General features: G+C 29.3%; 4 protein-coding genes across 10 annotated transcripts in view; 2 read left to right on the top strand and 2 right to left on the bottom strand.

The window, feature by feature from the left end:
- The window catches only part of Ndae1 (Na[+]-driven anion exchanger 1), a 51,071-nt gene extending 42,377 nt beyond the window's left edge, over nt 1–8,694 (top strand). For all 3 annotated transcript variants that reach the window (XM_083082559.1, XM_083082557.1, XM_083082558.1), the window contains 3 exons: nt 2,652–2,833; nt 3,403–3,526; nt 4,960–8,694. In XM_083082559.1, the coding sequence (XP_082938685.1) occupies nt 2,652–2,833; nt 3,403–3,526; nt 4,960–5,037 (384 nt within the window). In that variant the 3' untranslated portion in view covers nt 5,038–8,694. The remainder of the gene's footprint in view (nt 1–2,651; nt 2,834–3,402; nt 3,527–4,959) is intronic.
- The window catches only part of Jasper (JIL-1 anchoring and stabilizing protein), a 52,765-nt gene extending 34,355 nt beyond the window's left edge, over nt 1–18,410 (bottom strand). The window contains exons 1-14 of one of the 5 annotated variants that reach the window (XM_083082561.1): nt 18,167–18,408; nt 17,589–17,659; nt 17,291–17,451; nt 17,031–17,164; nt 16,597–16,789; nt 16,104–16,199; nt 15,681–16,023; nt 15,038–15,212; nt 14,835–14,888; nt 14,690–14,755; nt 14,470–14,602; nt 14,052–14,310; nt 9,315–9,383; nt 9,151–9,240 (exon numbers count right to left, since the gene is read on the bottom strand). In XM_083082561.1, the coding sequence (XP_082938687.1) occupies nt 9,362–9,383; nt 14,052–14,310; nt 14,470–14,602; nt 14,690–14,755; nt 14,835–14,888; nt 15,038–15,212; nt 15,681–16,023; nt 16,104–16,199; nt 16,597–16,789; nt 17,031–17,164; nt 17,291–17,451; nt 17,589–17,659; nt 18,167–18,247 (1,788 nt within the window). In that variant the 5' untranslated portion in view covers nt 18,248–18,408 and the 3' untranslated portion in view covers nt 9,151–9,240; nt 9,315–9,361. Of the gene's footprint in view, nt 1–9,150; nt 9,241–9,314; nt 9,384–12,979; nt 13,363–14,051; nt 14,311–14,469; nt 14,603–14,689; nt 14,756–14,834; nt 14,889–15,037; nt 15,213–15,680; nt 16,024–16,103; nt 16,200–16,596; nt 16,790–17,030; nt 17,165–17,290; nt 17,452–17,588; nt 17,660–18,166 lie in introns of those variants that run through there. The other 4 variants (XM_083082563.1, XM_083082564.1, XM_083082560.1 and 1 more) reach the window with 4 other exon arrangements.
- On the bottom strand, nt 9,414–11,675 carry LOC145961935 (uncharacterized). Its single transcript, XM_083082566.1, has one exon. It carries the CDS (start codon nt 10,626–10,628, stop codon nt 9,510–9,512), a length of 1,119 nt encoding a protein of 372 aa, XP_082938692.1. The 5' UTR covers nt 10,629–11,675; the 3' UTR covers nt 9,414–9,509.
- A 210-nt stretch (nt 18,411–18,620) lies between the features above and the next one.
- Nucleotides 18,621–24,959, top strand: Wit (kinase protein wishful thinking). The gene is made up of 12 exons (XM_083081727.1): nt 18,621–18,849; nt 19,548–19,831; nt 20,005–20,107; nt 20,204–20,407; nt 20,523–20,759; nt 20,896–21,051; nt 21,239–21,421; nt 21,521–21,690; nt 21,768–21,963; nt 22,090–22,290; nt 22,359–22,574; nt 22,662–24,959. The coding sequence occupies exons 2-12, from the start codon at nt 19,667–19,669 to the stop codon at nt 23,699–23,701; spliced, it is 2,871 nt and encodes a 956-aa protein (XP_082937853.1). The 5' UTR covers nt 18,621–18,849; nt 19,548–19,666; the 3' UTR covers nt 23,702–24,959.
- Nucleotides 24,960–25,462: the final 503 nt, after the last annotated feature.

Here is a 25,462-nt window from a genome sequence, read left to right as displayed (position 1 = left end):
AATATAAAACAACTCTAAGAGATTTTGTTACAATATAATGTAATCGCGAGAATAAGTAATATTATGGTATAGCCATGTAACGTAGGCAGGATATTTCAAACTGTAATAAATTAACAATTAAGTTAAGGAAAATTATTGTTGCGAGATAAGCAATATTTTACTGTTTCGTTCATTTGAATGACTTAAATGTAGCGCTTCTATAATTCTATATTATATTTCAATAGTACGGTAAACTACAAAAAATAAATAAAATTACAGTTAGTTCACCATAGAAGAATATATACATATATTTATTACATCGTGCGCGCGCGCGAACAGAGATTTTTTTTTAATATAATCACAGTTAATCGACTATATATATTATTAAATACATAGCAGGTTGTCGACTATCCAAAAGGTATCAACGAAGATATTTGTCGAGTAGCGATCGACGCATCACGATCAATATCACGACTCGGTGAAACGAAAGTTTCGTCTCTCCTGCATTTAATACATCGCCAAGTCGTTGATATTTCTCTGTGGACCATTCTTGTATCGATTCGATGCGCCGTCGTACATACAATTTCCACTTATCTTATCATGTAAAAATACATTATTGTTTCGAAACACGGAACCCTTTTATAATTTCAACATCTCCTAAGACAATTAACGATTCACGTTTGAACTTGCTTGAGAGTTTCTTTAGTCAAATTTACAATAATGAAATATCAAGATTTTAATATAATTTGAAAATTATTACTACGTAATATAATAATGAAAAAATATGAAGTACATAATAGTAATATTTACATTTATAATAAATGACGTTGAATTTTTTTATATATGTATTTTATAAAATTAGCCTTATTTTTTGTACAATTCTACTTCAATTTTTTTATTTATTTATGTGGGTGATACATTTTATTTTTACAATTTAAATATAGGCTAATTTAACGTGTTTAAAAAAACCCTGAATTTTTAATAAAAAATTAAATTGTAGAAATAATAATTTACTATAATCAATTCCAATATTAAGAGAAGATTTTCTCCAATATTAACTCTATTCTCCAAGTATGTATTAATGTTAATCAGAGATAGATATGTTAATGTCAAAAATAGATGACAAAAAGCAATTTTTCCATATAAATAGCTCAGTTAAAATTTTATCCCGCGATTTCAGAAAATTTTTGATAAAACTTGGATTAAAACTTAATTTATTAATTGAAAAATTTATCAAATTTAACATATTGCCAACTTGAAAATTATATAAGGATAAATATAGGCAGTAACTGGATACAGATATATAAAATGACGTAATTATTATGTGTTTAATTATTCATATAATGCGATAAAATAATATCAATAAGAAAATAATACTTTTTCTAATTACGTATTTCTTAACGCGAACGAATAATTAGATGAGTCGTCGCACTGTATAACAGTCGACAACTGTGCGTTCGTTGACAATGCAATTAAAGACGGAATAACCGAGACCGGAAGCACCATGACTCACGGAGGAGAGTGACGATTCAACGAGAGAAAATGAGAGAGCTACCGAAAGAAATCACAAGCCGGACAAACACGGAATATCGGTACAGAAATCGCAAACGAAAAAAACCGTCAGTCGTCGAATCCTCCGCCTGTCATTGGTACGTCACTATAAGTGCACGTCCGTAGTTTTGCCGCATAGCGACTATCATATATCTATATTCTTTTATCAGCAAGCGAATAAAAATTCGGCGAACTAATCTCTTATGCCCGTTACACGTTATTCAACGAAGAGAGGCGCTTTTCGGGACGTTGACAATTCTGTGAGTCGATTTACGCATCGAATACGCACCGAATTGCGCGTCGGATGCGTTTCAACTGCAATTATGTCAATCACGCGCCGCTAAATCGATCGCAATGGCATGTTACAAATTTTCCGCGTTTCGCATGACGACAGCGATGATTTATTGTAGCTTATGCTCGGTTGATTGTCAAAAGAGGTCATATTTTAAAAAATTTTTTTGTATTATTAAATACAAAGAAATATTGATTAATATTAAATTAATAATGTATGCATTTACGCATACACAGACCTTTTTATTCATTCATTCTGAATAATTTAATATAATTGCAAACGCGTGTTAATGATACATATTCTCTTTAAAGTATAAGCATCAAGATCGTCGCTATCTCAATCAATATAACCGATCGTTATACGCGGACAGAATGATAATATCTCATTATTTATATCACGCGAGGCAAGCAGAATCATTGTTATAATATATATATACATTTGTACATATCTATTTTATAGAGAATCATTTTTCTTAAATTACACACAAAACTGATTCCACTGTCATGGGCTCGTCGCACTAATTTTTCAGGTGCATTTTTTCTTTTAGGTTTATCTACACACAAAGAGTCATACTCTTACGAATTAATTTCTAGCGTTATACACGAGTTCCCTCTTTTGTCATTATTACTTCCCTTGTGTAAATCTATAATTTATTGTCATGTATAATTGACTAGTTCATGAAACATGCTGGCAAGCAGCATCTGGCATCATGCCTGCTTCCCAGCAATTTAAAGGCAACGCAAAGTTCGCTTGAATTTCTGCATGGCCTCTGGTAGAAATCAATCGCGTATCAACCTCGATACTCACTATCGTTTAATTCATTTCACAGGATCCGACCGAGACGATGGGATATGGACCACCGGGAAATATTCAAATTTCTTTGGCTAACGGGAATATCATGAAGATTCCTCTAGCAAGTATCAATATCAGCGAGGAGGTGAATAAGACCGGTATCTGGCAACAGGTCAACGAAGGCAACGAAAAATTAAAGCAATCAAAATCACTAATCAAGTAGGTATCGAATTTCGAACAATTGTACATAACTTTGCAAAGTTTAAAACAAGACATATAAAATTAAATAAAATATGAAAAGTGGAATAAAAATTATTTCGTTGTCTTGTTATTTTTATTTTAGTTTCTTTCAATAATAATACTTTTTATAATGTTACATTTTGTTCCTTATATTTTATATTCTTATATTGTATGTATATTTTTTTTGTGTATATTATTTTTGTTTTTTTATTTGGTTCTAAAGTGCATGCAAGGATATTTCTATGAAAAACCTTCTTCAAGATTGTGATGACCTATCCATGATTGATCAAATATCTTACTTATGTATTCATATAAACTCAATGCAAAAATTGCATCGGTATAAAATTAAGATGTTGCGAAAGGAAGAGAGTCGAAGGCGAATAACCAATTATTAAAATATCATCAAACAAAAATATCAGAGATATTTTCACTAATATTTTCCTAAACAATAAATATGAAAATTCTAATGTTTCTCAAACAGAGAAACCGGAAGTTAATATGAAGACTATTAATTGTAGAAACTTATTATATAATTATTTGACGCATAGTGTAGGAAAACAAAAGAAGCATCCGAAGAAGGACACCTCGCTGTTGACCGATGAGACAACGAGACTGACGACGATGACCGAAGAGGACGAGGATGACAGTGGAATCTCTATCAAGGTGACAAACGTAAATGACTCTAAATTCTAACTACCATCACCATCACCAAAAACCGACAATTCATATGGCAAGACACACAGCAAGAGCACCAACATACCGGCATGCAACATATCCTATGCACCGCCGCTGTGAGTAAACTTACAAACGAGGACGGCATGACCAGCCCTCGTCGAGTCGACGTAAAAGCGAATTCAAACGTGGACGACTCGTCGTAGAAAAAAATAGATTTTCATAGACGACAAGAATGTGATGAGAATCTTTTATCATGTAACAATGATATAATAATATGCCTATGTACATGAAATATTAATTCGCGTAATGCATGCAATTCTGCGTGACTTAGAGTATTTAGATTCCAAGCTTCATTTTATATTGTAGATTTATAAAAGTTTCATTGTACAATTAAATCATGTATAAAAAAGAGAATTTTTTTATGTTTATTGTTACTAGTCTATCAAATTTATCACATATGTTTCATTCTTTTCATAGCAATTTTATATAACAACATAATCGTCTATGAGATTCAGCTTTGCTTATAGAAATATAGAAATACATATGCACGTATTCTGCGTTGATTTATGCACCGAAATAATTAAACACTGATTGAGAAGACGTTACATGTACCTCTAGACTCATTTCTCATTCACAAAAGTTCCATTTCCCATTTAAATTATTTATTATGTGTACAGTAGTTAACTTTATATGTATTTTGTCGTATAAAAAAGGTAATCATCGAAAATAATCGAAGAAAGACGTAAAGTGCGAATTTAAGAAGAAATAAATTGATATAACGTTTTCTCTTCTTATGAGATGGAATGAAAGCATCTATAATTGCATGTTTCTTTCTTTTTTTTTCATTATATTATTAGCTACCTTTTTTTACCGTTGCATGAACATTAAAAACTATTTTTTTCATTATTTCACTATATTAATAAAATTATATCCATAAATAAAAGAAGAAATGAAGAAAAGAACAAATGTCAAATTTGTTAAAAAAATTCTCATTTTAATAAATTTATTAAACCAATTTAAAGCCAATTTATTAAAACCAATTTAAAGCCAATTTATTAAAACTATTCGGAAATTTTTTTTAAATATATATAGTATCTGCAGTACTATCTTTATCTTTATACTACTCTTTTCTTTAGTTTTACATTCTCTTCTCATAATTATTGTAATCAAATGAAAAAAGTCAAAAATTAAATGCCATAAAAATAATTATGAAACAACTTTTAATTATATATATAACATGTTTAATTTTTCGAATTCTTTAAATTTATAGAAAATCTTATGAATGATAGCAAAAAATAATTCAATACATATCTTATTAGAAGAATTTCAGGAAAAATATATCAAAATAAATTTTAAAGACAACAATGTTCGAATTTTAAAAAATAACGTTGCTCGAAATTAATGAACATTTTTTAATTCAATTATTCCAGGTAGATTTAATACGATCCAAGGAAAGCATCAATTCTTTAAAAGCAAATGGTACTACCTCAGCCGAAACTTCCGTTTAATAAGAAGACAGCAGAAATGAATTATTAAATATATATTAGTGCGGCATATAATTATTTTTAATTTCAATCATTTCATTTCGATATTGTTTCTCTTTCTATAACCTCTATTCTGATCTCATAAATCACCATTGAACTGACGATTTGAAATGATAATTATGTCTAATTTCCCAAATATGATTATCCTTATCCAAAGGGATATCTATAAAAAATGAACGTTATCATTTTTTTATCAATGGTTTATTTAATTGTATTATATTTGTATTATATTTAGCGAACAATGCGTGCGTCAAATTTCGCGATCCTCTGCGGTTTATACTGAATTATAAATGAGATTCTCTCTGATCATACACATTCTAACAATGTATATAGAACAATTCAACAAGATTCGCCAATAGTGTCCAATTGTGATTTTATGAAACATTTCCCTCTCGATATTAGTACAGGTTACTAAAACCGTTTGATGTTCATGTAAAAACAATTATAAAGTATGTGGGAACAGAAGAGACAACGTATATCTATATTCTTTCTAGTAATTATTCAATAAATAATTCTTCTTTGTTAATTTAATCATATACCAGGAGAGACCATGAGAAGAATTCTAAAGTTCGAAAAAATTCTTTGAAATAATAAGGCGTACGATAAAACATGTTTAGTGATGACAGAATGTAAAATATAATATACTTCTATATTATTATATATCTTTCTTTAAACGATATACACGATCTGAATTAATAAGATTTATATGATTTATATAAGTCAATAGCAATAGTATATCTATGCTAGAACTTCATGAAGGGACGCACATTTTTCCAAATTGCGACACTAAACAAACATATACATGGCATTTATAAAATATAAGTAAGAAAAATTACATAATACAGTTCGAGTTTTCAATCACGGCCCGTGAAGAATTTATTCAAGCTTTAATCTATTCAAATATTCAAATAATTAATATCAATAATTTTCATTATCGATCATTCTCATAGATTGACATGTATGAAATAAATTATAATAAATAAAAGTAATGATAAAAAGTATCATGATGTAGATTATATCATGATTCAGATATCCGAACTGTACAATTCCAATTATTCGAATATTTGAATATTGACAGATATAGTTTGACACATAGCTTTAAGTTCATCATAACAACATCTAATTATGTGAATCATAGAAAAAAATGTATAAGAATATCGTATTGCCGTGCAATAATATATTTCTGCGTGTAGATATTAGTAGTTAAAGTAACTTTACAACCATGCCAAAGAAACCCCACAATATATACGTCAATCATATATTATACGTACGCTTCCTTTGAGGGATCTGGCAAGTGAATATGGTACGTGCTAAAAAAAGGAAATCCGACAACTATCGCTTGTTAAGAAAGCATTTAAATATTATTTATCATCTAATAATTCAATACTGTCGATCAAAAATTATTGAAATTGTTGTGAGCTAAGAGTAGAAGAAGGAAACTGTTATGTTTACAAATTAACAATAATTATTCTTTACTCCTAAATGATACAATGATACGACTTCTTCTGTTCCGAAATACTAATATTGTGTAATTTTTGAACAGGGAACTTTTTCCGCGTATATTCGTTCGTAGTCGAAATTAGTTATTATATATATAGTAAATTATTTTTTTTTGTTGATATTTTAAGATAAAAATTTTATTTTAGACCAAAAATAAATAATATATCTTTGTTATTTTATAAAGTTCTAGATTCTAGCTAAAATTTTATGCGAACTAAATTCTAAAATTTTATTTTCCTGACTTTTTTGATATCTGGACACGTCCAACTAGTCATCAAAGACAATATATACATTTTAATTATAGTAAAATTAATTTCTTTGTTGCAATGAAAATTTTACGTACTATAAAAAATATAGATGCAATATGTAATGTCCTATAAAGTAAGACAGTAATAAAAAGCAATTTGAAGAATAATCAATGTTATTCGTGATTAAAGAGAAAAAATATAACTGTGGATTCATATATCCTATGACATATAATAATTATGCGACGATTCTTACGACTTTACTGATAATGGATATATTCTGTCGTATATGAAATAAATAATTGTTTATTGATATTTTAATTAATTGAATATAGAAAAGAAAATTTTTAGTATACTATATTCTTGAAAAACATAATTTTTTAACTTTGATTAACTTACGAAATACAAAATATTTTATTCAAATACACTTTATTATATCAACTTTAATAAAATAATTGAGGTAATTAATTTCAGAACTTTTTATATCAAACCGACAGAATATTTGCATTGACAAATAACGTATGTAACTTATGGAATATAGGATCAGAATATAAACAAAAGAATCTTTTCTCAAACAATCTGCAGTAGATCTGTATCAATGATAAAGGATCTTAAAAAGTTAGCTTTTCAATTCAGCTTATTAATAAAATACGATATTATTTAGGGCGTAAATATGGAACTTCTACAATTGAACTTTTTCTAAAATTGAATTTTAAGCTAAAACGTTTATACATTTTTTTATACGAACATTTTGCTATAACGAGTAGTTTGAAAAAAAATTTCAATGAAGCCAATGCGAAACTTACAATATTCAAAATACGTAGGAATGCACACAAGGGAAGACCTACAGTGTTAAAACAATATAAAACATTTATATCGTGCTGGAAAGTATAATCGCGTGTACGTACTTTTAGTATATTTTTAGAGAAAGAAAATGTGCGCGCTCGCGCGTAAAATATTTAAATCACTTGAAAGTCATGCGCAAATACGCGTTTGTTAAACATTAACAACGCTTATCTGTTATTGCAATATTAATGCTACATAGTGTGACATTTGGAGATACGAAGTATTGTATTGTAAACGGAACGAATAAAAATGTCTAGAGAGAAAAAGCGTGCCATAATCTTAGGAATGCGGGTATAAACGTGCAAGTTAAATTTATGAATATGTAATATGTAAAAAAAATATAATATAAATTTATGGAAAAATGTATGTATGATATGTGTATGTATAATGCGTTCCACATATCACGCAACATTGATCTTCGATGTGAAGAGAAAGATTCTATCACACATTCGAAGAGCATAGTTTCGCGCATAAATTTCGCAGCGAATTCACGATGACGAATGGGCTATAATTCGCCGACGTAGTATTTAATTGGTTGTGATTAGGAAAGATCGTCTCGGAAACTAGTTTCCTAGTCGACAAGGAAAGTAGCTGAAATGCCTGTCGTATAACTATAAACCATATACTGTGTTACTTTAAAATTTAATGTGCAATTATTAAATGTACAAAGATTGCTATTTCTGTTATACAAAGTGATATTCGTAAACGTGGGCCTACGCTACAGCCAGATAGGACCGCATTGAGAAACAAACTTTGTATAACACTTGTATGAATTTTAATAGCTTTTAACGACCATCGTTAGTGATCGTGTTTAATGCTTGTCTGAAAAATTTCCGAGCCGGTATAACAGAAAGTGCAATCTATGGCGTAAGAAAATTGATCGTTATAAGACATTCTTGTGAGAAAGATGGAAAAAAGTTCACGCATTAGAGAAATTTGTACTAGAATTCCATTGTACCCTATAGTAATCGGGTGCCATTCAAATTGATATGATGTATAATATAATAAATTAATTGATAATTATATGTAATTTATGTACAACATATATATTTTTTACCTTTACATCCTTCAATTCTGTAAAATTAAATATATATGTACATATTAAATTAAATTACATTAGAAAGTTACGGAGATCGGCAATCATCGTTGCAATTCTGCGCACGTGTCGACATCCTTAATTGAATTTGTAAAATTCTTCAATTCAAGAAACCTCCTGATACATCATTATTCTATCTTCTATTCTTATCTTCAATTTGTTATTTTATTTTGCGTTTTACGAATCTTGACGTGTACAATTACGTTGTGATCTCGAACTTCCCATTTGAAATTGTACAAGTATCACCAAGTACGTCACCACCGTACCGATCAGCTGATGAAAATTATTATTACTAAGTTGTATATTATTATAGTTTATTACTTATGGGAATTTTTAATTCTCTCTCCTTCTCATCAGACATATTTCGAACATTATTCTCAATATTCTCACCGAATAAAGGAAACTGTTATCAAGCGTGAAGTATCCATTAGCTGTGAACCGTATCTTACGATGTAGTATTTGAAGCGAAAATTGCTTGAGCTATAACAATAAATCTATAATCAATGTCGAATGTTATAACAAAGAGTGTCCTTAAGAGATTCCTTTACAATTACCTCTGATCTTGCTTCTTTGCCAATCGCGCAACTTAAGACGTTATGCACTATATTGCCCGTTTTCTCCATCTATAATAGATTCGTAATTGGAATAATGTCACGCAATTTTGTAAAACATTCTATTTTATTTTATCTTTCACCAGTAAAATAATTAAAACACTTTAATTAGAGCATGATACACAAGCTGAATTTGCATTATCCTACCTCATTCATAATCCTAGTAATCCTGTTGGTGAGGAGAAAAATGGGATAAGTCAGATATATTAACCAGACGACGGTATTACTAAAAATCACATATTCTAAAACTTCGTCAGACATCAACAGAGGCGAAAGAAGATAGTAGCCGTTATATATAAGTGACAAAAAAAGGAAAGTGACGCCGAAGAGTATTGGCAATGAATAGAAATCCGACACGTTCTCCGAGATTTCACAGAGATTACAATGCACATCTCGCAGTTGCAGTAGCTGATTAACGGTAGAGTTGCTGACGATCATGCGGCGCGTCTGATAGAAGGATTGCGGTCGAAGATCCGGTGTCCTGGATAAGGTCTGTATCGCCCGATTCACGTCAATGAAATCCGTCTGGATAATCGTAACCAGCATGAAGTACTGTATTATCATCCACCCCACATGAAATGTCGGCAGAATGTCTGTCAGCCAGGAGACCGGAGTCGAGTGGAAGGCCAGAACTTCAGAGACCAGGAGAACGATCAATAGGCAATTGTTCGAAATGCAGACGAGGATCATGGTCCATAAGACACGTTGTCGTTGCAACGGACTATACAGGCGATATAAATGATCAATCTCATGTTCAATATCCGTCAATCGATTTATGATTCGTATAAAGGATTTCTGATCTACGCAATAGAAGAACAGAATCATGCAGATTACGATGGTGCCCAATATAGTTTGCACAAGTTCGATAACTACGGTCAAGTTCGACTTGTTCTCGTACTTTATTTTAATTCTATACGGTATCGATAGATAGTTCGAAGCGACCATTAAGCTGATTAATACGCCATTGTAGATGATGCCAAATTCGGAATACTGGAATGTATATAATGTTCTCTTTTTCGAAGTATCAATACGACGAATGAACGTAGCGAGTCCGATGAGCTTGAAAAATATTATTAACATCCGAAGCATCCAGAGAGAATCCTGATGTGATCTTATTTTCATTACTTTCTGTTTACTGACTTTTTCCACGGCGATATTCATTTTATTTAGATTTCTTAAGAAATTGGAAATATTAGCATTCGTGAAAATTAAATCACTCGAACCGGAGATATTCTTGCGATGATTATTTTCTTCCATAATTCAATTTAAAGTTAAGCTCCTCTTCTAACTCTTCTCTTCTAGCTCTTCTCTTCTAGCTCTTCTCTGTTAGACTTTATCAATTTATGTATATTCGTGCCTTCTCTCATGATCTATAAGTATTTTCTTTCTCTGTTGTTTTCATATTTCAGTTCAATATACATACATTTTATATTACTATTACATTTACATACGTATATACTTTTATAAACTATCTATGTGTATAAATATTTTTTTTAATTTATACATTATAATTTGAAGTCTTGCTTGTTAACTTATAAGATAATATCGTTTCACATATGTATAATTTATAATTAAACGAAGAAATATGTGTGTATGCCTGTTATTTATCGATATCTATCTTTCCAATTACTGCAAGTCAAAATTAATCGTATTTGTTTAAATGTCATACAAGATTAATTATAAAAATTAATAAAGTCACTGCGCTTTGTGTCGCGCTTTAGTCATGCGAAGGCACTGAATGTATGTAGCGAGGAACTTTCACAAATGACTTCCTCGCGATCGCATCATGTATGCAAAATATTAAATATTAAGTTCACGAGACTCATAAGCGTGTAATAAAAAATATAAGACTAACACTTTTATTCTGTATCATTCGATACCGATTCTGTGATAAAATAGCAGATTACAGGCTAGCAAGCACGTTGTGTCATGTAGTGACATCCACTAAGACTTTCTGGAATATTTATTGTCACCTATGGTCTGATAAACGAGTACGATATGAATACAGAATATATAGTTTTGTGCATTTTTCCAACTCTAATGTTAGTTAGATTATCGTAGTAATTAATGCAAACATGACTTGAAAAATTTCCTCATAACTTTCAATCCGTCGCATCTATTTTAAGTTCTTATGGAAATATGTGAAAATGTTTTTAGCCTTCAATATAATTTTTTCTCATTTTAGCGATAAATTTTTTACGAAGTATACACTTATGTGTTTTACTGTTTTATATAAAATATTTGTTTTAGTATAAACGAAAACTTTATGTCATGTGATGATTTATCTGAAAATATAAAATACTCACGTATTAAACATTGTTTTGTGTTCTCTTGATGTATTGTAATTTAAAGAATTTTTTGTATAATTATCTTAGATTATCTTCTTTCATAGTATAATTTGAAATTAATGAGATTTTAAATCTTGTCTATTATATTTTGCTAATTTATATTTCTTTCTTTTTGTGATTTGTTAAAAATATCTTTTGTTTCTCATTTTTTAATTTCATATGAATCTAAAATATCTATATGAATAAAATAATACATTGAAGCGAGATACAAGCTCAGATTGTATATACTCGTATATTATCTACTCCATAGTATCTGTACAAGCCCTATGCACGTACGTTATTATAAATCGAGTGTTCATATCAGTTCTTGCCATTGTAATATGACCTTGCTTCTATAAAATTGATTTTTAAGTGTTTTTAACTCATCTTTGAATTTATTACATCGAAATAAAAAAAAATATAAGTCATATGTTACGGACATCTTACAAATAAAAAACAATATTAAAAAATAGTCCGCAAACATAAAAGTAGATAAATATAGCTATTACAAATATATCGATCATACCTCATCATAAATCTTCGTCGTTTCAGATATGCGATTTTATTAACAAGATTACTTTTACAAATTTTCTTTTATCGAGATATGCGATTATAAAATTACAATTATATCCTATATGATTATTAAATGTACATTTATAATTTAATCTAACTTATATGATATTAAATTCAATGTAATTATAACATTTTTATTATATTTTTATGAAAATGGAAATAAATTTTTTTATTTCCGGTTTGTAGAATAAAATGGATAACATCTGTTACGACAGTTATTCCAATTTTTGATATAATTTCGTCCTGAATAAATTTCCAATTTTGACAAAAATTACGTTCTTAATAAGTTCTGATATTTTTTTCGTAATACATTATATATATATGTATTATTAATTATAAAATAAAATTTAATACTTACCAATTTTATATCATAAAATGTTTACGGTAATTGCCACGTTGCTCGTAATAAAAATATAGTAACGTCCGAAAATTTTTGGTTTGTATCACTAATTTGTACAATTTCGATACTTTTTTACGAGCACTTTTAATGTAATATTAATCGAAATAGTAATATTTTGAGTACACGATAGTATTATACAAATATTAAAATAAAACATAGGTATATGTAAAAAAACACATTTTTATCTTTGAAATGTAATGAAAACGAGAAAAGTTATTTTCATATAATAGAGAAAACTTCTAAAATACGATAAAAACGCGGAATAAAACGTTTCTAGTCTTGAAATAAAATGCAAATATATCAAGGACTATTTTCCTATCGTTCATTGCATTATTTTTATGTAATATGTGACGTTTATCGCTAACATCAATTGTATTAATTAAACAAGTAAATAAGTTTTGTGTGAATAGTGTTTATGTGCTCTTTACAAATTTTCTCCATGGCACTACCCGAATATACAAAGACTAGTATTTCGATACATGACAGCATTATTTAACTGTCAAGTAAAAATACTATGCATGTGTCGTTCTGATTTTATCTATTATATTAGCCATTTTTATTGAATAATCTCTGACAGTGAATATTTGCCTGATCTTATCCAGTTAATTGTGACCAGTAATGATTGCAAATATTGTATCAAGTGATGATGCAGGTGTACTGCAGTCGCACAATGTGAATATATATTCACAAACTCATGAAATAAAATATAACACAACTTATTCAAGAGATTGATTTCCACATGCGCAAAAGCTATATCGATCGCATTCACAGAATCAAACTTTAAAGTGGTTTTACAATCATTTTTAATATTTTTTATTATAACACTGATTTGAATTCTTCATATAGAGATTTTCATATAAAAATTCTCAATATAATTTCTACTTTAATTTTTAATTTCATGCTTTTATTAAATAGCATAGATATTTTAAAATAAATATCATAAATATGTAACATGAGTGAATTAAGTGTTATTAAGTTTTATTTGTATAGGACATACATATGCAGATTAATAAATTATATTTAATAAATTATTTTAAAATAATGGGATCCTGATTGTAACAAGAGGTCATATTATTTACATCTCGTCAAATAAAAAGTTAACGAATTTTATATTTCTATTTTCAAGTATATTGTAAAAGTTAAATTTATGTCGTTGGAAAATAATTTAATAATTATATGAGAATAACATTAGCTAATAACATTAGCAATATATAAAATATAAATAGAAGATTATAAAACCAATCAATGCAAATTTAACTTTATAAATGCGTTCGATATACTTTAGCTATATATCCGCTTTTTTTTTCTTTTTTTTTAGTACCATAGTACAAGAAAATAAGCAAAAATTTATATTAATGAATAAAAATTTTTATATGTTACTTGATCTCCTCATTCTTGGGGCTCTCACTTCTGGTAGGCACTTCTGCTTCTATTTCCGTTTCAGCAACTGTTTCCGATTCCACCTCTGTTTCTGCTTGCATTACTGGAGCAGAATCTGTCTCTGCTTTCGGTTCCAGTTCAAATTCTGCTTCTGGTTTATGCTCTACTTCTGGTTCTGCTATAGATTCTGCTTCAACTACATCTGTATCTAGTTGACTGGCACTATCATCTGCAAGTGAATCTTCTGATCTTCCTGTGTCTATGTACATACACATCAAACATTTTTATACATATAGTAACAACACAATGCGGAATATTTTTTATTTCTCTCATCTCTAGTTATTATAAAAATATTTCATTGAATTATAAAACCAATCAGTTACTTTTATTTATAATTGTAAAATAGTGATAAAATTACCTGAACAAGCAGGATCAGACATCAATGAAAACACCTTCTCTTCAGGCATATTTTTTGTCAATTCTTTGAAATGGACTACTTGATTTGAAAATGATTGCCAAAATGACTGACCCTCAGGTATAGTAAACATAGCCTGCATATTTTTAAGTAGTTTTTAGTAAATGCATGACAAAACATTTAAATAATTATATTTAAATTCTTTTTTGCATATAACAATTACCTTATACTTATTGTATATATGCTCAGCCTTTTGTCTAATCTGTTCTGCCTTTTGTTTGAAAATAGCCTGAAAAGAATGTTGTAAATGATTATAGTGAAACAAAAATAATATCACATTAAATATTTTATAAATATATTATTTATACCCCTTCTTCTGCAGTTAGTTTCCATTCTCCTAGGTTGCCAATATATCGTCGCAGCTAAAATAAAAACATAATTAATTAAAAAAGATATACAAAATAGGAGAATCAGGTTAATGGACAATACTTAAAGTGCAAATTATATATTTTTTAATAAGATCAACAAAATTCTTTACTATCAAAATTAAAATGTTTGATATATTATTCACCCTTTTCACTGTTTCAACAATATGGGGATGTTTCTTTAACATTAAAGGATCAATTGAAAGAGCCAAGATATCGTCCATCGCCTGTAGACATTTATCTGTATTTGCTCGATCTAGTCCTAGATTTGATTTTATTTGAGCATCTAATTGTAGGAGTTGAGCCTCTATACGAAGCCACCTAAAAAATATAGTACATATAAGCATTTCAGTTGTAGGATAAATTAAATACATATATAGTATATAATTAAATATATATAATAATCAGTATATCATATATATATATATATATATATATATATATATATATATATATATATAATGTATAATTAAATATATATCACAACTATATATAGTACAGTCTTATTAATTTTGGCTTTTTCGGGTAAAAGAGAGAAACTCTAGAAAACAAAAATATATATAAATATCCTCTCCACAGTGAGATACTCAATCATTGTACATTTGGCGCATATTGCGCACATGAAGCTGTCATCTGCACTTGATGTAATATGATTTTTATAATATAGAAACATCACGTCTCTATTGTATCCTTTATATTAACGTTTTTTTGAAAACATATGTTGGAGGAAATTGTGAGGAATACCAAAATTAACAAAACAATTGTAATATGTAACAAATTTCTCTCTACCTCAATTTATATGTTTTTCGATGAACAGCACCATCTTTTGTTAAAAGACGCTTCTCATCCTCTGGCACGACTACATTAAAATCTAAAGAGTCCTTCACCTGCTCTGGTAAAACCTCACCACTTTCCAATTGCGCTTTGAGTTTCATAGCATTCCTGGCAACCATCCAATCCCATCGCGTTCGAGCTTCTTTACTTTCAAAAGTCTTCGGCCTGTTTATATCCAGCTTAATACCTACATGTTCTCCAGCAAATGTACGAGCTAAGAGAACGCGATTTGATGTATCAGAAGATGCGGCACTTGATACTACCGTTCCATCAAGTATCGATCCTTCATTATTTCTCTCTGTAAATTAGATAAATGATATTTTAATAATAGATTATAACTAAACAAAATTGAGCAGAGTAAAATCTATAAATGCCTACTTTCAATAGCAGCCCTTTTTTTATGCATTACATTTGGTGTTATTTGATGCTCATTAGAATCTTCATTTTTCGCTTTACGACCTCGTCCAGAATGTTCTAAACAGAAATAATACATAATTTTAAATCTTGATATAGCATGATATGGATGGCAAGTACAATATTTCATAAAATAAAATTATTGAAGATTATTTATTATAATAATTAATGCATTGAGTTCTAGAATGTTAATATTATTTTAATTTTATTAACTCAATGCATTAATTATTATATATACATTGTGCATTGAATTAAAAATAATAGAAAAGTCAATTATTCAATAAAACTACTTTATTACCTAATTTTGTATGAAATATTTACTATTTTTATTTATTTATAATTTATTTATTATTTATTTATAATTTAAATATTTATTTATAAAATTATAACATAAAAAGAGAAAATATCAATAATAGATTTTCTGAAATTTCTATGATATAAAAAATATTATATATACCGTTTTTATCCAGATTGGTTTCAGTTTCATCAGAACTAGAAAAATCTGCAAAGCGTTTTGGTTTTATCTTGCGTCCACTACGACTAACTACTTCTTTAGGCGATTCCTCGCCTTGCGAATCTAAAGCAGCTTCCTGTTTCGATGCATCACTTGTGGCTTTCCTACCACGTTTCTTTTTCACTTCTGGAGTATCCTATTATCACATATTATTTCCCAATGTAACATTTGAATTCTTAAAGATATGTGTTATAAATAATATTGTAAGGAACAATCGCACAAACTATTTAATCTTTAAAAATATTTGTCGGCAATTCCTAAATCTCTTTTGGAGTATATTCATCAATAACTGTTCTTTTTTTTTGCACAGTATTGTGAGGCATGCAGTAAATACTCCAAAGCTTTTTGTATTAAAAAAAAAAGAAGAAAAAACTTACAGAAGTATTGGAGGTAGACGTAAGAGATTTTCTTTTGTAAGATTTTTTCTTCTCTCCTTCATCTATCATTAAGGAACCAGATTCCATGTCGCTATCTGTAGTACTAGCAGTTGGCAATTCCGTCGTTTCGGCACCTTTGGATAAACACAAATTGGCTTATTTATACAATAATTATTTTAACAAATATATCTAATAATTATATAAATAATTATAAATAATTATTATCATTATTATTATTAATATTAGTCATTATATAATACCTTTAATGGCTGCAATATCTGCCATAGGCTTATTTCTGTCATTTTTAAGTTCTTGTTCAAGTTGTTGTATGCCCTCATGAAAAAATTTTCGTCGACTAGGTTTGCAAAACTTTGCTTTGTTTTCAATATAAGTATACAACTCTTCAACTTTGCAAACAGCTCTGAAATTTAATATCATATTTGATTAAATATCATGAAAACATTTGTCAATATTAGGATAAAGACTAATATATTACAGAGCAATACTATGTTAATATTAAGTAAGCTAAATTTTGCAACAACTTATGACGTTACTTACGTTTCTCCTGTACCATAAAAGTAGACACTATATTTAGCATTCTTTGAATTTGGATCACTGACTTTTTCAACCTGTAAATAGATAGACAATACATTTAAGTTACATTTGTACATAATGTGCAAGGTTGATACATATATACGTGCTGAAAAAAAAAAGTATATATATATGTGCGCCATATATATAATACATATATATATACATAATAAAAAATATATGTAGTTAGACTTATAAAAAAATATAAATTTTTAGTCGAATTTAATTAATATTAATGTAATATTACGTAAATATAAATAGCTACGCGTCTTATCAATCATCATAATCATGCAGGATTACAACTTAGCGAAATATCATTCATCCTACATAAATCCCGCGCTTTTCTTACTTCTATACGAGAAACACGATCTTACAAAACATGACCGCGTACATGCGAGACGATCCGAGACGCAATCTATAAATAATTAATATCCATCTCTCGTTGCGTCATCGTGATCGGATACTCGCGGAGAATGAGATACGATAACATCGCACGCGGTATTAGACATTTTTCTATTTCGTCGTAGAAGCGTCTAGATACTTACTTTGGCTGGCCATGGCGGGTAACCTCGAACTTTCGCAAACACCTTGTCACCGGCGAAGAATTTCTTCACCAGTTTCACCATGATTGCAGGCGATCCGCGATCGCGGCACCGATCTGTCCTAAGGGTACTCTCTCGCTCGTCGAACGCTGTATTAACGATATGGCGTAGTTAATTTCGAGGTAACATCTCACAAAACACCACGACAACGACCGCCATTTGCAATACACACATCGAAAAAACACACGCGCGATACGACGCTCGATCCGATTCGTCGTCGTCGTCTACCCGCGTAAAATCAAGCGCACGATTGTTCGTCAAATACGCGCTCGCCGATTGGCCGCTGTTGACAGCACGTGGATCCAATCAGCGATCTCCGATATTATCCTGGTTCTCGTCGATGCAGCATCCATGTAAATAGCTCGTAAGGTTTCGCGCGATGCGTACGATGATTTTAGTTGGATGAGAAACTGCGGGAAGATGCGCGTGAAGTTTGCGAACGCGTGATTAGGACGCGACTCTCTCAATGGGATACGGGCTGTCTGTCAAATATTACACGAATATTCGGACGACGCATTTATTTCGGATGCGCTCGGCGACGTTTTGAGGGAACGTGCGATGTTGTCCCCGACGACGATCCCGATAACGCGCCGTCTCGTACTCTCACGAGGACCACCGAGCAGAATGTAAGTGCGTATCGCGTTACGTTAGTTTGTAATGCATTACGCGTTCATCCGTGTATTTTCTTTTTCATCTTCGCCGATTTTTCGCGGCACGCGTACGTCTCGCTTTCGATCGCTTATCAAGTACACCGATCCTTCGTTAATCTTTCACGATCCGACTCCGGGCCGTTCGATGTTACATCTACCTGTCACATAAGGAATTCTGATTAATCAGTCATATATTACAGATGAGATTTACATTATTTATATTATATTCTGGCTCATATGTAAATTTGCATCGCGATTTTAATGAATCAATGTTTAAATGTCACTGAAGATCTTTTTGTATAATTATGTGAGAATTAAATTTAAAGAATGACAGAGTTGCAAAAAATACTTAATGAATATAAGGTATATATATGTTTATTGACAAATACGTTTATTGAGAAACAAAATTATACATAACGCGATGATTATTGAATGTGTGACATGGATAGATTAATATTACTTAAAGTATGAAAATGTACTTTACACACAGTGACTTTATCAAGTGCAAATCCAAAAAAAAATTTGATGTTTACTTTTAAGAACTATACAGATTAATAATATTTTATACAACTTTCTATATATATAAGAGCTAAAAGAAAAAATAAAACTAAGAAATATTTTACTTAATTTCTTTAATTATTTATCAATTTTTTTATGTTATATATAATAAGCAGATGAGCTCAGAATGGTCTCAATGGCAGTGTTTTATATTACTGCGATGAAAGATGCCAATTCTTAAAGAGCTGTACTTCTGCTGAAGTGGTTCTGGTTCAAGAGCCTGTGCTAAAGCACAATGAGAGCCATTGTATCAATCGCACTGATCACGCTGCTGTGTGGCATAAGTTTAGCCTCTGTCAATGCCACTAGAAAATGTGCCAGCAGAAAGAGAAATGCTGAAAATTTTTTTTCGAGACAGAACTCAACAGGTGTACCTGAAAATACATCCAATGACCATAATGTAGGTCATACAGTAAATTATTAAAAAATACGCTCTTTATTACATTTTTCATATTTTGAAATATTTACAAGCATATTGAATTCAAGATTCAGAACTAAACTAGTTCTAAATCTTGAATTTAATATGCTTGTAAATATTTCAAAATATGTAAAATAAAAAACATGTATTTTTAGATGAATGAAGATGTCAAATTTGAGAAATGTAATAATTTCTGTCATGCTTTATGGGTAGAGAATAAGACTGCAAATGGTACCAAAATTGAAATTTTATCTCAAGGTATATAAGATTATTTATTATGCATAAACATCGATTCATAAATGCCATCCAATATAAATAATTGTATCTGATATATGTCGTTTGTATATCAATTAGGTTGTTGGAAACAGTCTGGTGAACAAAAATGTGAAAATACAGAATGTGTTCCACTTAAGAGATCCACAAAAGCTTTGAACAATACAAAATTTTGTTGCTGTCATGGAGATTATTGTAATCTTAATATTACAAATTCCAATCCTGCTTCAGATAACTCGGATAATAAAATATCTAACCCTCTTTCATCACAAAAAAGTCAGCCAAGTAAGCTTAATAACATTTAATATCAAAATAAATTATATTATACTTACAAAATATATTATACTTTTATAAAATAATGATGATAGACCAAGGAATATTATTTTATAATAATTTTCAGCTACAGAATATCTTGAACAGTCAAACTCTAAACGATGGATGCTTATTATACTAACCATCATAGCATGTACATTACTAGTGATATGTATCATAGCAATGATTATATACAAAACGTATCATAATAATATTTTAGCAAGATTAGGAAAGCCGTTACCTTATAATGATCAGTTTATGGATAGTCCAGCATTAAGAACTGGTACTTACACAGTTGATCACTTGAAACTCACAACTATTGTAGGTATGTCCTTCTTCATTAATTACTATTTTGTAAAATTAATGACATCTTTTTTATCACATTTATTTAATATTAAAATTACAAAATATATGTTCAGAGTTCTCTTTCTTTGCAAATTATAATTATAATGATACTACAGGTCAAGGACGATATGGATCAGTATGGCAAGGTAGCATGGGAGATCAAGATGTTGCAGTTAAAATATATCCCTCGCACTATCGCAATTATTTTCAGAATGAGAGAGATACTTATTGTTTACCTTTTATGGAGCATCCATCATTATTAAGCTATTATGGTTTGTATTATATATTTTGTTGAAATTAAGATGAAATAAACTATAGTAATAATAATCTAAATAATATAAATAAAAATAATGTATATATAAAACTGGTTTTGATTTTGAAGTCCTAAATTTTTTAGTTTCTTTCTAAATCTTTAAGTTAAATTATAAAACAAAAATTTGATTAATATTTCAATTGCAGGTGTGGATGAAAGAATAAGCATGGATGGTAGTGTTGAATATCTTTTGGTATTCAGTTTTGCTCCAGGTGGTAGTTTAACAGACTTTTTACGAACACATACTATTGATTGGATTACATTCTGTAAAATGAGTCTTTCGATAGTTAAAGGACTTGCTTACTTGCATACAGATATACGCAAAGGTGGTATGTATACAAAATTATTTTTTTATTATATTATATTATAAGATTATATAATTAAAATTTTTTTATAGCATAGATTTACATAAATATTGTTCTTTTTAGATAAATTCAAACCATGTATTGCACATAGAGATATAAATTCGAGGAATGTATTAATCAAAGCTGATGGTACTTGCTGTATTTGTGATTTGGGTTTGGCGGTTCAAATCTCTGGATCTAAGTATTACTCTAATGGAGAGGAACAGCATGCTGAATTAAAATCAATTAATGATGTAAATATCTAAATATTCATAAAATTTTGAAGATTATATTATTATAATTAAATTTCTATTAAACTCTATTGTGCTAGGTGGGTACTTTGAGATATATGGCACCAGAAGTATTGGAAGGTGCTGTTAATTTACGAGATTGTGAAAGTTCTTTAAAACAGATAGATGTTTATGCAATGGGATTAGTTCTTTGGGAACTGGTTACAAGATGTTCTGACATTTATATTCCTGGATCAGAAGTACCACAATATAAACAGCCGTATGAAAATGAAATAGGTATAGAAATTATATATATATATATATATATATATAATCAAAATCTATGCTATTCTAATATTGTTACATTTTATTTTGTTATATTTTATTTCATAACAAATGTATTTTTCTTATTTTATTTTCTAGGTCTTCATCCAACATTTGAACAAATGCAAGTTTTAGTATCACGTAACAAAGCCAGACCACTGTTAGAGGGTAATTTAGTGGATAGACCAGGAGTACGTTTGATTAAGGAAACTATGGAAGATTGCTGGGATGCTGATGCGGAAGCTCGTTTAACTGCTTTGTGTATAGAAGAACGACTTTCGGAATTGCAATCTCATCGTGGTAATGCGTTTAATATTTAATGAAAATACATACCTTTTACATTTTCTAACAAAAGACTTGTTTTGTAGTGACAATGCACTTTACTGATGGAAGTCCAATGGTGAATTCTCATTGCACCCTAGTGCCTTCAACGACAAACAGTCTTTATAGCGAGTCCTCGCATCATGATAATGTACATGTTGTTCAACTTGCATTGAACATGATGCAAGATGGTAATGACAGTGCAATAGCTGAAAACTTAGTTATATTATCACCATCTGATAGTGTTGTTCACGAACACAGTTGTAAGCAATTGATATTAATAAACGTTATATATTTTATAATATTTGTAATATACTTTTTTAATCATTTTTAATCTGCTTGTGTTTCAGTTAAAAATTCAAACGAAGTAGCGACATATAATCACACTCAAACGCTTCAGCCGTATCAAGGCAGAAATCCATGTATGGAGAGAAATTTAATGTTACAATCGGATTCCTTGGACGACTTGGGCTGTAATGGCAATGTTCTCGTCGATAAATCGTTGAAACATGCGTGTCACGATCAATATAAGATAACTACAGAAGCACAGGGTCTAGTTTCACATGATTACTTAAGTCAACATACTACTCAATTAACGCAACTTAGACCAGCGACGCCTATACCATATGTCCAAAATGTCATTTCCGACGAAGGATCAACTTCCTGTAGTAAGCGAAAACAAACGAATATACAAGACTCATCGCTTCAAGAAAGTCCACGAAAAAAATTATTTGCCTGGCCCAATTTAAAAAAGTTGCTCATTACTAAAAAGATGTATCCGTATAGTAGATATCAAATTGACAGGGAGGATTCCAAATCTAATTTATTATCGAAGCAAAATATTCAAATTAAAACTGTCGAAACAAATGTAACAATCTCGTCTGGAGGAAAGTACGTAAATGGTATTGTTGGTAAAACTTCTACTTCGGCAATGCCGATAGAGAAGAATGACAAAAATACCATGCAAACGGGGAAGCAAAAGCAATATGAGACTGATAACACATCTAACGCACGTCCTTCTACTTTACCACTTGTCAATTTAAGAAATAAAAAGACAGAAAACAATTTAAGCAGACAACAGAGCATTGATAAATTTAACGAAGTTTTTAATGTGGGTTCAAATATAAACAATGCGTTAAAAGACCCACATATGAGAATAAAAACGCCCGGTGATTTGCCACCGTCCGTTAGAAAAATTCGTGGCCGTGCGCAATCAACAGCGAGATTTTCTCTTTATGATGATCGTATGATGTGCAATATCTTGAACGAAGAAGACGATCGAAATGACAAAGCCATTTGGAATTCAGTGCCATTTGGTATGGATCTCGGTGATAATGATGGGAAACATTCACCAACGAAACTTGGTACCAAAAATGTTACGTGCTTTTAATCAGATATGATATTAATGTGTTTGTAAAGTCTTTATGTCTATAACTTAGTCAAAGAAAAGAGGAATGTTGTAGGATACCTCTAGCTTCAATTTATGTACAGAGAGAAAGAGAGAAAAAACTTATGTCTATAAGAATAAGTAAGATTTTATACTCAATGCAAATATATTATTATAATATAGACACAGTAAAAAACACGATAAAATTAAAAAGAAATTTGAAAAAGAAGAATATATTTAGAAATTTATGCTATTCAATTGGTTTGTCATGTTATATTGATAGCATATTTTGTGCATCATGAATGCTTTTGAAGTAGATGGTTGAGTATGACAAGAAGTGCACATTACAGATAGAAAATAGAAAATCAAATTGACTTGCGATTTATATTCGCTGAACTAAGAAATGAGTTTATTCGTAATTTTGCTTTTGTATACATGATATTTGTGAATCATCCTCTTTATAATCAATATTTCTTTCAATTTGATATTTGTAGATTTAATTAATTCAGTGTAATTGATAAAACATAGACAATCAATATTGACATTTACATCACATCATAAGATATTATTAACATCTCGATGTGTAATTGTCTTTTATTTTTTCCACAACATTTAAAAGACATAATCTCTATGTAATGTGTAAAACAACAATCTCTCTTAATGTTAATATTTGTAGAATATTCCCCATTTGATATTATTAACTCAAAGACTTATGAAATTATGAATGAAAGTAATGCAAACTTCAATTTTTTATTATTGACTTTATATATTTTACATGAGAATTCGGTGTTTACTTTTTATGCGTATACGCGCGCATACAAAATATAATTTAAGTTTTAAACAAATTATGCAACAAATTTGTTCATTAATATGCAACGATATTTATCAGATATACGAATCTTATACAATTAATACAAAGCCATTAATATTAATATAGGTGATTATAATTATAAAATAGAAATAGAGTATAAAAAAAGGATATATTTGAGCACAAAATATAATTGTATCGAGTTATATGAAAATTATTTTTCCTGATCCTGTAAAAGTTCAGTGTAAATACCCATAGTATTAAAAGAAAACTATTGAAATGCGTTGAATATACTTGTTATGTTATGTCATGTTATGTTGAAGATATCCTAAATTCTTATGTTACATATTTCTTGCGCGGTACTTTATTCTACATGTTATTATTAACAAAATTAAGATAAATAATGAAATAATGATTATGCAATTCATAATAAAGTATGTCTTTTGTCGAAAATTTTCGTCCTTTCATTTATAATAAAACAAACATATTAGATTATAAGAAATATCTAAATATTATAGGAAATAAATTGGAAAATTTTATGAAAATATTTCAAAAAAATTTATAAGAATTAAAATATTTTATATATTAACTTTTTGTATATTTGTGAAATTATGAATGTTTTACACTTCTTTGATATTCATTTATTAGATGGGTCTTTTTCTGTATTTCTGTCTATGTAATTATATAAATCAAATGTGTTTATTCTATTCAATAAGTTACATTTTTATTGTACCTCTATTATATATTTAATATTTTTTTCAATTACATAAATTTTTGTAATTAAATTTTTTAAATTTGTACCTTTTTATTTCTGAAAACTTGCATATATAATTCTTAATTACATCATTAAATTAAATTGTATAAATTAATTATATGTTATTTATATTTAAAGGTTTTATATTTAGGTTCTTTGTCAATTCAATCGAGTACACGTGTTACGTTACGTCATTGAAACT

This window comes from Camponotus vicinus, unplaced genomic scaffold, assembly GCF_025532165.1.
Source record: "Camponotus vicinus isolate PSW18456_S1 unplaced genomic scaffold, iyCamVici1.0 SCAF_11, whole genome shotgun sequence".
Lineage (NCBI taxonomy): Eukaryota > Metazoa > Arthropoda > Insecta > Hymenoptera > Formicidae > Camponotus > Camponotus vicinus.
Note: the sequence above shows the minus strand (reverse complement) of the source record. Positions and strands in the feature narration are given on the sequence as shown.